Source organism: Ahaetulla prasina, chromosome 1 (genome assembly GCF_028640845.1).
Source record: "Ahaetulla prasina isolate Xishuangbanna chromosome 1, ASM2864084v1, whole genome shotgun sequence".
Lineage (NCBI taxonomy): Eukaryota > Metazoa > Chordata > Lepidosauria > Squamata > Colubridae > Ahaetulla > Ahaetulla prasina.
In genome coordinates this window covers 131,175,463-131,191,579 of record NC_080539.1, presented here as the reverse complement: position 1 = coordinate 131,191,579, position 16,117 = coordinate 131,175,463, and the positions used below count along the sequence as shown (strand labels likewise).

The 16,117-nt window shown below is 41.3% G+C and overlaps 1 protein-coding gene across 1 annotated transcript in view; it reads right to left on the bottom strand.

Annotated features, from left to right (window-relative positions):
• ELOVL4 (ELOVL fatty acid elongase 4) overlaps positions 1 to 14,745 on the bottom strand; it is a 54,183-nt gene extending 39,438 nt beyond the window's left edge. The window contains exon 1 of the mRNA XM_058176011.1: positions 14,434 to 14,745. Coding sequence (XP_058031994.1) covers positions 14,434 to 14,518 — 85 coding nt within the window. The 5' untranslated portion in view covers positions 14,519 to 14,745. The remainder of the gene's footprint in view (positions 1 to 14,433) is intronic.
• Between the last annotated feature and the right edge of the window lie 1,372 nt (positions 14,746 to 16,117).

The window sequence follows — 16,117 nt, the reverse complement described above, 5'->3', positions numbered from 1 at the left end:
GGACTCCTCAGGGTGCCGTCAGCGAGGCAATGTCGTCTGGCGACGCCCAGGGGAAGGACCTTCTCTGTGGGGGCTCCCAACCTCTGGAACGAACTACCCCGGACTTCGTCAGCTGGACCTTCGGACCTTCCGCGGGCTTAAAACATACTTATTTAATTGCGCAGGACTGAGTTAGATTTTAAATTTATGGGTTTTAAATTGGGTTTTATGTCTATATTTTTTAATTATCGGGCTTTTAGAATAAGTTTTTTAATTGCTTTTATATTGTATTTATGTGTTTTTAAGTGCCTGTAAACCGCCCTGAGTCCTTCGGGAGATAGGGCGGTATATAAATATGATCAAATAAATAAATAAATAAATAAATAAATAAATAAATAAGTATAGGCAGGATTTCGTAGAGGCAGAGGAACTAGAGATCAAATTGCCAACATACACTGGATCATGGAGAAAGCTAGGGAGTTCCAGAAAAACATCTACCTCTACTTCATTGACTATGCTAAAGCCTTTGATTGTGTGAATCACAACAAATTGTGGCAAGTTCTTAAAGAGATGGGAATACCAGACCATCTTATTTGTCTCTTGAGAAACCTGTATGCGGGTCAAGAAGCCACAGTGAGAACTGGACACGGAACCACTGATTGGTTCAAAATTGGGAAAGGAGTCCGGCAAGGCTGTATACTATCACCCTGCCTATTTAACTTATATGCAGAAGACATCATGAGAAAGGCGGGGCTATATGAATCAAAAATTGGAATTAAGATTGCCGGAAGAAATATCAACAACCTCAGATATGCAGATGATGCCACTCTAATGGCAGAAAGCGAAGAGGAACTAAAAAGTCTCTTGATGCGGGTGAAGGAGGAGAGTGCAAAAGTTGGCTTGAAACTCAACATTAAGAAAACAAAAATCATGGCATCCGGGCCTCTCAATTCCTGGCAGATAGATGGTGAAGAAATGGAGGTAGTGACAGATTTTATTTTCCTGGGCTCCAAGATCATCGCAGATGGGGACTGCAGCCAAGAAATTAAAAGACGCTTGCTCCTGGGGAGGAAAGCTATGGCAAATCTAGACAGCGTACTAAAAAGCAGAGACATCACCCTGCCAACGAAAGTGCGTATAGCCAAAGCTATGGTTTTCCCAGTTGCAATGTATGGCTGTAAAGGTTGGACCATAAGAAAGGCTGAGCGCCAAAGAATTGAGGCCTTTGAACTCTGGTGCTGGAGAAGACTCCTGCGAGTCCCTTGGACTGCAAGGCGAACAAACAAGTCAGTTCTAGAGGAGATCAACCCTGACTGCTCTTTAGAAGGCCAGATCCTGAAGATGAAACTGAAATACTTTGGCCACCTAATGAGAAAGAAGGACTCACTGGAGAAGAGCCTAATGCTGGGAAAGATTGAGGGCAAAAGAAGAAGGGGACGACAGAGAACGAGGTGGCTGGATGGAGTCACTGAAGCAGTAGGCATGAGTTTAAATGGACTCCAGAGGATGGTAGAGGACAGGAAGGCCTGGAGGAATGTTGTCCATGGGGTCGCGATGGGTCGGACACAACTTTGCAACTAACAACAACAACAACAAATAGTGAGGAAAAACCTATGCATAGCAAGCTTGCATGCCAGAAGAGTCTGGTTTAAAAAAGAAATTCTACAAAAATTTGGATCAGCTTTAATACAATAAACTTTTAGATGACTAAATTCAAGAGGTGTGGTTTGCTTCTAATTAACATATTTTGCTATAGCTTAATATTTCTTAGCAAACCACAAAAAAGACCCATGTCTATGACTGATTTTAATAAAAGTTGTAAGATACCTCAGGAACCTTAAACCATAATTAAAGTGTACCACATACAGGTATTATATATTGCTTAGTCAGTATAAATGAGTCATTCATATATCTATCATTTCCTTTAGTCTAGTCCAGCAGTTAATTTCATACTGGTGAATATAGATGTTATCTTCATCGAAAGGATGAGCAGAATGTTAGGTGTGATTTGTTCATTTATCAGATGGTATTCCACATTATCTCTCTAATAAATTGAAAGTTGAAAGCCAAGTTGTTGGAGGAGCAAGAAAACAGAGTTGAGTTATCGAATACTAATTTTTGCCCTCACCATCTTGTCTTAAGCTTTTTCATTAATATTAAATAAATTCTGGCTTTATGTTTTTATGCATGTATGTTACAAGCTAATTATAATAAAATGGCAGAGGGAATATGGTGTACCTCTGCACTCATAATTTTTAAATGGGTAGGAAACCCACAGTCATGGACCACATGAAACTCTTCAACATTCTGAGATGAGGATTGGATTCTGCAAGAGCCCTGGTGGTGCAGTGGTTAGAATGCAGAATTACAGGCTAACTCTGCCCTCAGCATGAAGCTTGATCCTGACTGGCTTAAATCTTCCAGCCTTCCAAGGTTGATAAAATGAGGACCCAGATTGTTGGGGGCATTATGGTGACATTGTAAACTGCTCAGCAAGTGCTATAAAGCACTATGGAGGGGTATATATAAGTCTAAGTGCTATTTTTATTGCTACTGGATTCTGTTATATCTGCACAAATCTTGCACGACCAAATAAAGCCGATTGTATACAATTATATGAACACAACAATGCAAGCTTTAAATTATTTATCTTTTATTATTTATGTATTTAGATAATACATAAATTAGCTTTATTTTCCATCTTTTTTATTTTCCATATTTGGCCTTTGTTTAGGAATTTGAAAATGGATTGACCTTGTAAAGCCTTAAACTTACACTTCTCCTTTCCAACTTTTTAAGAAAGAGGACACTCTTTTGTTATCATAGGAGTCAAGCAATATTTTAAAATTGTAACATTTCTGTAATGTATTTGAATTTTCAGGAGGGAAATTTGGGCGGGAAATGGCACGTTGCTGATTGGCTGATGCCTCAGCCAAAATACTATTTAAAGAGGGGTTTTGCCTGTTGGTTGCTGCTGGGATCACAATAAACCAAAGAGCTGTTGTCACTTGTATCGTCTCCTGCATCTTCATTGCCCGAACTTAACATTGGCGACGAAGGTGGGATTTTGAAGGCAGTGAGACTAGGAAAAGAGCTGAAGAAGCAACGTAACTTCAAACCCAGCCAGTATCAAGGACAGATACATAGCGATGTCTAGCTATACGCTGCCAGCGCCATTCGACCCAGCCAAGGAGAAATGGGGTCGTACATGGCCCGTTTCGAATGTTTCCTCGAAGCTAACGAACTGCAAGGAGTATCGGATAATCGGAAGCGAGTTTACTTCCTGAGCCACTGTGGGCCAGAAGTCTTCAATACCGCCGAATCGCTGTCGGAACCAACGCCGGTACAGTCGGTGCCATGGCAAATGCTACAGATGACGCTACGAGCACACTACGCGCTGGTGCCATCAAAGTTTGTACAACGGTTCGAGTTGAGGCAAAGAGTTCAGCGAGAGGGCGAATCGATAAGTGTGTACATGGCCGCATTAAGGAAAGCCGCAAACCACTGTGAGTATAGAGACTTGGAGGACTCTTTATTAGAACAACTCATTTGTGGGGTCAGGGACATCCGACTACAGAGGCGGCTGCTGTTGAAAAGCAACCTAACCCTGGCGATAGCCCTGGATGAGGCGAGAGCACACGAGATGTCCACCAAAGCGGCAGAAACCTTACAAAAGCCGAACACGCCAAATGCCGCGGCAAAAGCAACGCCAGTCCACAGTGAAGAAATCCAGGCCAAATCGGACGGTGAAGAAGAGGAAGAGGTCTTCCACACCGGGAGGCCGGAAAGAGGCGACTGGGACGAGTGCGTGAGTCGTGGAGGCCAACCCCAACGACAGAATTGCAGATTCAAAGACGCAATTTGTCGGCGGTGTGAAAAGAAAGGACACATAGCTCAGGCCTGCCGAGCCTCTCAACCTTCCTGCCCAAAATTCAAACCGGCCAATCAACAGGGCGCCGGATCCGCGAAGCGGCCAGGGATTGGTCAGTTCAAAAAGGGTGCGAATTTGAATCAGACCACTCTGAGAGTGGGCCACGCATCGACACGGCTAGAGAAGAAAATATTCACCAAGACACACATCGAAGGAGTGCAGTATAAAATGGAGGTGGATACCGGCTCATCAATCACGATTATGTCTTGGGACACAATCGCAAGGGACCTACCAGACATCGCGAAACGCCAGCTGCAACCCCAAAAGCTGAGAGTGCAAGACTACCAGGGGAACCAAATCCCTGTTCGAGGGGTCACGTCATCAGAGTGAAATATGGACATTTCAAGAAAACCCTGCCGATCACCATCGTAGATGGAAACCTGCCCAGTTTGCTAGGTCTGGACTGGTTCAGAGCCTTGGGCATGGAAATAACCGGGGTTCACAGAAGCGGAGTCAACCTAAAGGACAAATTGTTGAGAGAGTTTGAGGACGTTTTCCAAGACTGCCTGGGCAAGTACGTGGGGACCCCCATTTCATTCAATTTGGACCCCCAGGTGGCTCCCATTAGATTAAAAGCTAGGAGGGTCCCGTTCGCCCTAAAACCCAAGATTGACAGGGAACTAGACAAATTAGTAAGCCAGGGAATCCTAGTCCCCGTCGACCATGCAAAATGGGAGACACCAATAGTGACCCCAGTCAAACCGGACAGATCAGTCCGGATTTGCGCTGACTATAAGGCAACGCTTAACAAAGCATTGCAAAAGAGTACTTACCCTGTTCCCGTAATGCAACATCTGTTGCACTCGTTAGGACAGGGACAGGTTTTTGCCAAACTCGATCTGGCCCAAGCCTACCAACAATTACCAGTTGACGGCGAAACGGCCAAAGCGCAGACAACTGTCACACATCGGGGCGCTTTTAAATGCACTCGACTTCAGTTCGGAGTTAGTGTAGCCCCCGGGTTATTCCAAAACCTAATGGAACGACTCCTACAAGGTCTACCGGGAGTAGTCCCATATTTCGACGATGTACTGGTATCAGCAGAAAACTTGGAAGAATTAGGGGTCAAATTACGGAAGGTTTTGGGCATTTTCAGGTCTGCGGGGCTTAAGGTTAAACTCAACAAATGCCAGATAGGAGTTGAATCCGTAGAATTCTTGGGTTACCGGATAGATAAGGAAGGCATCCACCCAACTGAGAGCAAAGTGCGAGCCATTAGAAAGGCCCCAACCCCAAAAAACAAAACAGAATTACAAGCATTTTTGGGGCTCGTAAACTTCTATGCGGTATTTTTAAAAAATAAGGCAATGGTAGCCGAACCGCTACATAAACTGCTAGCGAAAAAATCTGTTTGGATTTGGGGCAGGGTTGAGGCTAAGGCATTTGAAGGCGTTAAGAAACTCTTATCTAGCGATAGCCTTCTAATTCAGTACAATGGGACATTGCCATTAGTACTAGTTTGTGATGCATCACCCTACGGGGTAGGGGCTGTCCTCAGCCACAGGTTACCGAACGGTTCAGAAGCTCCTATCGCATATTTTTCCCGCACGATGTCCACAGCGGAAAGGAACTATAGCCAACTAGACCGGGAAGCCCTGGCTATAGTTTCTGGGGTTAAAAAATTCCACGAGTACCTGTTTGGGTGGCAATTTGAAATAGTCACAGACCACAGACCTTTATTGGGACTCTTGGCGGGGGACCCGTTGGACTATTATCACCCAGGCTGACCTGTTGGACTATTTTCCTGGCAGCATATTCATACAAACTGTCTCACCGACCGGGCAAAGATTTGGGACATGCGGACGCTTTAAGTAGATGCCCGTTACCAGAGACTATCGAAGACCCGACCTCAGGGACGCCCGTCTTGTTAATTGACTCTTTGGACTCTGGCCCAGTCACATCTACGGAAGTGACTAGGGCATCTTACAAAGACATTGTCGTAAGAACTGTGATTGGTTGGGTGCAGAGGGGATGGTCCACTGCACCGGGGGATCGTTTCAAAGAATTTACAAAAAAGCGTTCGGAACTGTCGGTACAAGGGGGTTGTCTGTTATGGGGGGATAGGGTGGTTATTCCGGAGAAATTACGAGGGCATGTGTTGGAACTATTGCATGTGGGCCACCCAGGGATTGTGAGGATGAAGAGCCTAGCGAGAAGTTACGTGTGGTGGCCACAAATGGATAAAGACATTAGCGACCGGGTAGGGAAATGCCAAGCATGTCAAGAATCAAGGCCACTACCCCCAACAGCCCCCATAAGGGATTGGGAGAAACCCAGGGTCCTTGGTCCAGCCCATCGGAGTTACTAATGGGTAGAAGACTCCGGTGCCCCCTAGATCGGTTAAACCCAACATACTCCCCTGATGGGTACCAAAACACAAAGGGAAGAACCAGAACAATGACAACAGGTGACCCGGTCTGGGCACATAACTATAGTGAGGGCCCAGCGTGGCTAAAGGGAACAATTGTAGGAGTGACGGGCCCAAAGTCATACATAGTGGACATGGGGGATGGCCAAGTGTGGAGACGCCACATAGATCAATTACGAAAACGAATACAAATCAATCCAGAAACCAAACAGCCAGACCCTGACTACCCAATATTTGAACCAACAGCTAACTCAACCCCGATCGGAGGACTTAGCTGAGTCTGAAAAAGTCCAGCGACGCCAACCGGCTCCTCCAGAGGACAGCAGGGACGACTCTGCCAATAATCCAGGGCCGGAGGGCCCAGAGGAGGAGCTGGGAGGAACAAACAGTCCCTCCGACCAGCTCGACTCACTCCCAGGGAATGAATTGCGCAGGTCAGAAAGAGTTAGGAGACGCCCTGTCTACCTGCATGACTACGTGGAAAAATAACATGCAAATGTTATGCAAAAAACTATGTAAATATGGTACAATGTGTTCTGGGAGGGGAGGAGTGTAATGTATTTGAATTTTCAGGAGGGAAATTTGGGCGGGAAATGGCACGTTGCTGATTGGCTGATGCCTCAGCCAAAATACTATTTAAAGAGGGGTTTTGCCTGTTGGTTGCTGCTGGGATCACAATAAACCAAAGAACTGTTGTCACTTGTATCGTCTCCTGCCTCTTCATTGCCCGAACTTAACAATTTCATTTGAATTTTCTGTGGCATTCTCTATACTTCAACAGGCTAATATGGTACACTAATAAAAAGACACCTGGAGAAACTGAAAAACATTTGAATACCTAGATAACAATCAGTAAATTATGTTCCACATTAATTCAGAAGAAGGCCCAATAATTATAATGGGAACTACTCCTGAGAAACATGCATATGACCATTTGATAGCAGGGATGCAAAAGTTGCCTACCAAGGTCTGCATCGGCCTTCACAGAGCCCTTTCAGGGTTCACTGTTGAGAAGTAATTTTTACTGGGACAGAGCAAAAATCATTAAATACTGTGGGCCAATTATTTTAACTGCATTTATTAATTGCAATTCAATTCAATTTAATTATAGCCAGTTAATTGCATGCCAATCAAATTAAATTTAGTATTTGCACTAGCCCCACTTAGTGCAATTTTTAGCATATTTACAAAAGCGAAGAAATCAGCTGTGTACCATTTTTCTAAGAAATAATTCATGGTGGCATGATACTAACTTTTGGTTTCCAAAGGCATGCATTTTGTTCAATATTTATAATAGTGGAAATTATTCCCAAGATTTTCAAGTTCTCTCAGCTGCTCTCAATAGCAATAAAGAGCCCCCAAATAGGCTTTCTTTTTCTCATTGGAAATAGTTTCTCCAGACCAGGCTAGGCTCCTTATGTAAAATGTTGCTATTGCATGTTATAGCTGAATGGTTTGAGCTGTTGAGCAGAAACCCAAATTACATGAAGATCCAAATCTCTACCCAATTCAAAGAGAACAATAAGAACAAACAATTTCAGCACAGAACAGAAAAGAACAGAGCAATCTTAATAATTCTCAGAAATGTCATTATCATATGATTCATAGCCAAATAGCTGTGGTTACAGGTATAATGTGCATATATAAAACCATTTTATAATGGTCAGAAATCAGTAGTATGAGAAGTCATTTAAATTGTGGCATATTTTGCATGCTTGCTGATGTTGTGCACAAAAGTTTCAATGTCTATGAAGATTCTAGGTCATCCAGGTCATAGTTGCCTCAAAGGTGCTTTTTCAAAAGGCAACTGAACAAAAAAAATGTCTTCAAGGAAAAACAAATAAAGTTCAGTTGCCTTTTGAAAAAGCAAAAGTATCAAGCTTTTTTAGAGATACCCTTTTTCAAGAGGCAACTGGACTTTCTGGACCAGAAAGACTAGTTGCCTCTTAAAAAATGACCTGTGGGACAACCATGACCTGGATCAGGGGTCTCCAACCTGGGAGTTGAAGTTCACAAGTCTTAAAGTTGACAAGGTTGGAGACCCCTGACCTGGATGACTGAGAATCTCCATAGACATTTTGAGAGAAACATTACTGTATTTTACTCAGTTTTTCCTGACACTGGAAACTTAGAAATGAATTTAAATGAACTCAAGAGTATATTGTCCTTGCAGTAAACCATTTTAAATTAAATATTTAAACTGAGACAATTCTGCAAAATTAGCAGAAATAAATAATCAACACATGCACATTTACAAATATTTTCATGGAGTAATGTTCTAAGTACATTAAATAAACGAATAAATATTATATTTTTCAAAGTGCCACAATAATGTTTTGCACAAATTAGCCTCAGATATGCATTTCCCTGAAAAAAAAAGTTTCATACATAAGTTACTTTCAAAAGAAAATCAAGAACAAAGGCATGTCTGTCATCACAAAGTCTTGGATAAAAAATATAGATAATCCACTATTTACTCTGAAAAGTACCAGAAAAAAGAGAGAGGAGGGTAAATTTGCACATCAGTACTAGTTAATCTAGCACTTGGACAGTGCCATTAATGCTATTCTTGTTTTCGTCTGAAAAAAAAATTGGGCATCCATCCCCAGACCAATTATAAGATTCTTTGCAAAATGCAAGTGATTGAACTCAAAGGGTAAAGCTGATGCACACAAAATATCTGTTCAGAAATGCTTCAGGTATTGTTTTTGATCCCCAAGCTTTGATCCCCACGCATTGTTTCTCCATTGCAGTAAAAACTGTCTAGAAGTATCACTGTCATCATCAAGTGTAACATATACAACTTTTTCATATGTGCCATTTCTTTCATTTTGATGCAGAGAAAGGGAAAGTGATGTGTACAAACAAATCCTTGTGTGTTTTGATTGAAATGAATGGGAAAGGTTCTGCAGCTGGAGCACCACTCTTAACTCTTAAGTTAGAACTCTGTAACTTTGACCCATGCCTAGAGTTTAATAAGAGAAGGGTTCAGAAATATTTTGGGGCAAAATATCCTTAGTGTGGCATTATCTGATGGAAAATAGTTTGAATAGTTATGTCTTGCATAACATCAGCCTAATGGTCCTCACTGATAGAAGTTAGACATTTTATTTGCTGTAAAAATTTATTTTATTTACATCCTGCCTTTATTATTTTTATAAACAACACAAGGTGGTGAACATATCTAATATTCCTTTCTCCTCCTATTTTGCCCACAATAACAACCCTGTGAGGTGAGTTGTGCTGAAGGGGCGTGGAGGGGGGGGGGAAAGAGACTCTCAAGGTCGCCCAGCCATCTTTCATGCCTAAGGCAGGATTAGAACTCAACAGTGTTCTGGTTTCTACTCTGATGGCCTTACCACATTCTCTCTAATTGTGGTTAGTACCTACATTTTGGATGTTACAATCTTTATGATTTTTAAAATAGAAAACAGGTTACTTTGATATTAATAATGAGACAATTAATTGGATGACATTCACCCTTAATGTCACTTTTCTTGCAGAACACAGTTTCGTTTTTTATTGTTAATTTTTTGGAAAAGTCATTTTGATTTGTATTGTTGGCTATACCTTACTTATTCATTCTTGAAGCTAATTTCAAAATGACTTCCGATATTGCTTAGAATTTTGGTTACCTGGCTTAATACTACTGAAAAGGATCTTATAAAAAACTCTTAAATGTTTTTTATATATTATGTCGTGTCATTTTTAAACATAGATGACTTTTGTTTTTCAAAAGACTATTTTTGGAGCCATTTTGAAATACATGGAACAAAATCAATCTGTTGTATCACTTCAGTGACGTTACAAATCCACAGGATTACATTACTGACATAATGTGTAAACCATCGAATATTTTCCCCAATACTTTTTGATTATCTGCACCCTGCAAGTTTTTAATTTACAGAAACACTGGGAAATAAATAAATACATCTGAAAATTAAAAAAATGAGCTATCTATAGATTTGGACAAGAAGTAAAATTCAGAACTTATAATACACTAGATCCAAAAGAAGAAAGTTCTCATGTTGGATCCATTTTCATCCCTTCTATTTTGTCATAAAAAGGTTAGGAAGTACAATAATTACTTGAGATGCCATTTTAAGCCTAGACCAAAATCTAACCATGGAAGATAGGCTGAAATTGAAGGGAAGCGGAACCATGACACATTCTTCATAACTTCCAATTATTACACCATCACCTCACCCCCACAACTTAGTGAGAGCACAATTGCATGAACTGGCCCTCCAGCATCTGATTAGAGGTAGGAAGGAATAATTTGAGAATCTGATGTTAGAACTATAAGAATGTTGAAAACAATGGAAAGAAACTGTGTAGGTGTCTTAGTGAGAATAAAATTTCTTCATTTGTTGTGCAATGTGGCTGTGCAGGGATATTTGCAATGTGGTGAAATATTCCATGAGTTGAGCAATAGCCAAACATGGCCAGGCCTTTATGATAGGGTGCTGGGCAAGGCCAGAAAAGCGTGGTATAATTTCAAGATGTTGTTGATTAAAAATGCTGTGGTACAGCACTAGGTGTACTGATTCATCCATTTGGCAGCACCATTGCTATTATCAGAGAATCCTATAATCAGGTTCAAAGAAAGACACATTACTGTGGTCAGATTCTTTGGATATTGTATTTTCAAAAGATTATATGGACTGTGTTTCTTTTTTTCAATTGGTTAAAAGTAGAAGGTTGGAATCCAAAAAGCTGTCTGAAGAACCAAAGCTACCATCTGCCCAACAGAAGCTTCATTCAGATTAGTCTACTTTTCTAAACTCTCTCACAATAAATAAAAAGAACTGTAAGAGCAAATCCATAATTAGATTAGTGGGGAGAAGAAATAGAAGCATTTGATCCACTTTTTTTCCAAAAGAAAATTTAGACAAAGTAAAATTGATAACAAAGGATAGCGGTTAAGAATATGAAATCCTAAATAAAAAAAACTCACTGGAAAGAGTTAAGAAAACTATTTGTCCTATCCCCTCTGCCAAGCCCCTTGTTAAAAATATATAACATATATATAATATATATAATATATTCCTATTACAATGGTAATAGGAATAATTAACGGACTTATTGTTAACAATTATGTAAATAATGCATTTGATGATAATGTCTAAAAGAGTATTAAGAGTATTAAGAGATTGGGCAAAGTTAATAAAGGCCAACATTGTTATTTAGAATAATAGGAAGCAATCACTTTATTACTGTCATTCACACAAACTTGTTTTTTTTTTCAAATTAATATCATTAATTTCAAGAGTCAATGATATAAACAGAAGTCATATAACTCTTCCCATAGCATTATGAAATCATTATATTTTTCTAATTCTACTGAATAGATCAAATATAGTTTTGAATATTAGATACACCTATACATCCCTTAATGACTAGAAGAAGAATAGAAGAATAGAATTTTATTGGCCAAGTGTGATTGGACACACAAGGAATTTGTCTTGGTGCATACGATCTCAGTGTACATAAAAAAAAAAAGATACCTTCATCAAGGTACAACAACACTTACAACACTTAATGATAATCTCAATGACTATAGAAACACATATACCCTAATGGCTTGAAACTAATCATATTACTAATATAATTCCTTCATAATGAATCTAGTATTTTTTTTCTACCAGCTTTAGACCTGCTCTGCCTGCTTTCACCTTCAGAATGGAAGGAAAGATTTTTTGTAAATATCCTACCCTCTGCAACCATACCACCATTTCCTTTATTTTCTGGAAGCTCTCCAAATCTCTGGAGCAGGCTTTCAGAGGATTGCGAAGGGAAGGAGTAGCTGAATAAATATGATTTCCTGTCCACTTCAAGCAGTGAAAATGTTTTATTGGATCAAAAGTCTTCCATAGACCAAAAAAAAAAAGTTTCTTTCTGCAATAAGAGTTTGCTAGATCCAGCCTATTCTTCTGCCTAGGAATACAATGGAAGTTCTATGCTTTTCTCCATCTAAATTATATCCACCTCATTTCAAGAGCTTCAAGATAACCAATACACTGAGAAATGTGTTTAAATTAACTAAACATAATGTTCTTTGGGAACCTCAGATAATGCCAGTTATACATATACCAGTCTCAGATGTTGCCTTACTACTTAATGTACTACAAATTAGTCGGCTCAGCACAAGATATTAGGCAACATTTTCTAAATTATCCAGATGACAGCTAGGCTTTTTAAAGAGAAGGAAGTAATAGTGGGTTTTTAGCAGAAGTCCATATTGTACCATTCTTGAAAGTTTAGAATTGTTATAGTTCAGTTGTGCCTTGTAAGAAATAACTTGTTACATAGCTGTGCCTTGTAACAAGAAAGAAAGTGGCTCTGTGTAAACACATTCAATGTTTAAAGTTTTGGATTAGTGTTGATGTTGGATAATTATTTCTGAAGTATGACTAAAAGCAAAAAGATAATAGAGAATAATTAGGCAGATGGTACACAAAGCAAAGTTTCTGAAGTGAGAATGGCATTGTCCAATAAGTGCCAGCATTTACTTACGAATTCTCAAAATTTATAACCCACACAGTATGAATTTTATTATTCCCTATAGTGAAATCCATACAGTATGTTGCAGAATCATCCTAGCATTTAAAATTAGGTATTGGCCACTTGAATATAAATGCAATCCTGGCTCCTGAAGAATATGTATGCATATCATCTGCAGTCATAAGCATGAAAATGTCAAACATCCAGTTATCCATGTATTGTTTCATTTATCACGCATGCAGAACAAAGCTATTCGCTGATGCATAAGACAAGAAGCAATCTAAGGCTGCAACTTTAGGTAATTTATCTGGGGTTAAAGCCCACTGAACAAAAAGTTATTCTTCAGAATAAACAAGTCACGTGATCATCTTGTTCTACTGTCTTCCTGCACCTGCCATGCCAATCCTAAATTATACCCTTCTATATCATTAGACACATTTTATATAAATCTATTAGCTAATTTTTATACTTTTCATTCCCTTTTTGAAATAAACTATTAGTTTGGGATTAGATTTAACAAACCACACCATGAAACTGGGAATGTATTATCAGGAAGGATCTGATTTCCATAAAAAAAGGCAAATAGACAGAAAGACAAAAAAGAAGGGAGGGGGAGAGGAGGGAGAAAGAAGGAAGGAAGAAAATCCCTAAAGATTTATTAACTGCACATTCCTTTTACAGCACAAAGGATGCCACTGGATCATACTTTTAGTCTCATTTTCCCCAATTTGCATTGGCCCCCAGTTTTCAGATGTATTGACTATCTACTTTTAGTCACTCCCAGTCAGCAGTCAACTTGGCCCCTCCATAGACATGAGATTTATGACATGGTGGAGTTATACTTCAGATGTTACACTTAGAGTTAGCACTTTCCAAACAGTTTTTTTTTTAAATTGTAGAGCAGCTTGTGGGCAGCAGCTGGTTTTCCTTGGCATGTTCACAGTTAAAAGGGTCAATGTTTTAAAACAGCTCTGCAGCAACCACCACCAGTCCTGGGCTAACCTGCCTTTGATTTAGCACCAGCTTTCAGAGGAAGAATTTAGAACTCATTCTAAATGCTTGGTAAGCTTCCACTATCTACTCTCATTAGAAGGCCGTCTAATATAAAAAAACAAAAATCAAAAAAGGAGACGGAACAGCATCCCTGGCCACAAACTGAAAGCGCTGTTTCTTCTCTGCTTATGACTTAGGGCTCCCCACCCCCACCCCCAAATGTGGGGATGAGGAAAAAGCCCCCCCTTCCAATGTCTTGTAGAAGGATTCCTTTTGAGTTTGCCGCCTCCTGTCACTCAGCCACCGGCTTTAGACAAGATAAGAGAGAGAAAGAGAGACAGAGAGAGCCGGAGCCATTTTGACCGTTGTGTGACAGCGACAAGCCAAGGAGGAATTTTGCGGAATGGGGCGGGGAGGAGTCCCCCCCGCCTTTGAGAGCCTGGATGGGAAGGTGATGAGGAAGGCAGAGACGGCGACGGCAGCAGGAGGAACCGGATTGCCGGCGATGGAGAAGAGAGACAGGCAGGTGCTGCATACCCAGGAGCGCTAACGGGAAAGCAGGCCAAGTGCCGGCGCATCGGGAGGAGGCTGAGAGGACAGGCTTAACACAAAATACTCCCCCCCCCCAAAAAAAAAGGGCTTGGCGCTTGCTTTTTACCTCGGATGCTCCAGCTCCAGCGGTAAAACTCCAAGGTGTCGTTCACTACGTTGGCTATGAGGCCCGGCTCTCCGGAGTGACCCATGGTTGGCCAGCTGGCAGGCAAGCAGGCGGGCGGGCGGGCGACTTTGCAGCAGTCGTAGCAGCGGAGGCAGCAGCAGCAGCAGCAGCAAAAGAAGAAGAAGAAAGAAGAAGGAACCGGCAGGCTTTTAGCTTTAGGTCAGCTCAGAACAAGCGAGTCTTTGGCTCTCGGCCGGGGTTGCTGCTGCTGCTGCTGCTGCTCCCCTCCTTCCAGGTGGAAATGAAATTTAAATCTCTGTCTCTGGGTGTCTATCTTCAAGCTCCGCCTCTCCGGGGACGACACCCGTGCCCGGGGCAGGGAGATGGCAAAGGCAGAAGAACCGGCGCCGGAGCGAGGCTGCAGCACCTTTGGGGATGGACCCGTAAGCGCTTACGCACGTGACGCCTCTCTCTTTTTTCCCGCCCCCTCTTTCCGGGTGGCATCTCCCGGGCGCAGGCGCCCGCCTTGCGCATTTCGGAGAGTCGATTCGCCCAAGGGATGCCCGGCCGTCTTCACTTAGGGTTGGAAGTGGAGCCCCGGGTCCTCAAGGTACTTTGCGGTATCTTGCGGGGTGCCAACCGGGAAGCGGAGGCCAGCTGGACCCCCCCCTGTGTGAAGGCGGGGAACCTTTGGGGGATGCCGGATACTCTCTGTAGGAATGCTTCCGTCTCGGATCGTATGAAAGGCAACAGACCATCAGAGATACAATAAAGCAATACAGCACATCTATGGACAAATATTGGCTTGGCAAAAGTCCCAGAACATCTTCTTAGAAAGGATGTTTCATCCTTCCGCCCACCCGCTTTGGTTCCACCTAAACATAAACCTTTAAAGCCTTTAAATGGCACAGCTCCCAAATACCATACACAGGGCAATGATTTATTTTATTTATTTATTTTGTCACAACAATATATGTAGGTATCATACAAAAAGATTCTATAGTAAATAAACATATATATATATGGGTAAATATAAGGAGGTATAAGCATATATATAGGAAGGAGAAAAGAAAACAAAAACAAAAAAACAATAGGACAGGAACGGTAGGCACGTTTGTGCGCTTATGCACGCCCCTTAAGAATTCAATGCCACCTGTCACTGAGAAAAGGCCAGCTGAAAGGAAGTTCCGGTCCCATTCTGGGGCATGGAATAGCTTTCCCGCCTCCCCTAGCCCCCCCCCCAACACCACTTTATGGAATGCTCTCCCCACAAAGTATACGCAGCCTTCGCTTTTCCCCAGTTCTCTATAAACAGATTAAATCCATTTTATTTCAAGATGCTTTTGGTTCCAAGTGACAGGGTGCCAATCTTACAGCTGATCCGTGTTTTTCCTCGTTGATGTTCATTTGGATTTTTTTTTACTGTGGGATACAGCCAAGAGGCCTTTGGGATTTCAGTCATGTAAAATAAATAGAAAAATATAGGCACCCATCAAAATCCTTGCCTCAGTGTCTTAAAGGAGCTCATTTAAGTACCCTGAGCTGTTTAGGATTTTAAACATTAATAACAATACCTTAATTTGAGATAGGAAGTGAATGGACAGCCGACATTTATTCATCAAAATTGGTGTAATGTAGGACTAGTGAAACATGCTTGAATTTGTGCCCTGTTTTGAAACTTGCT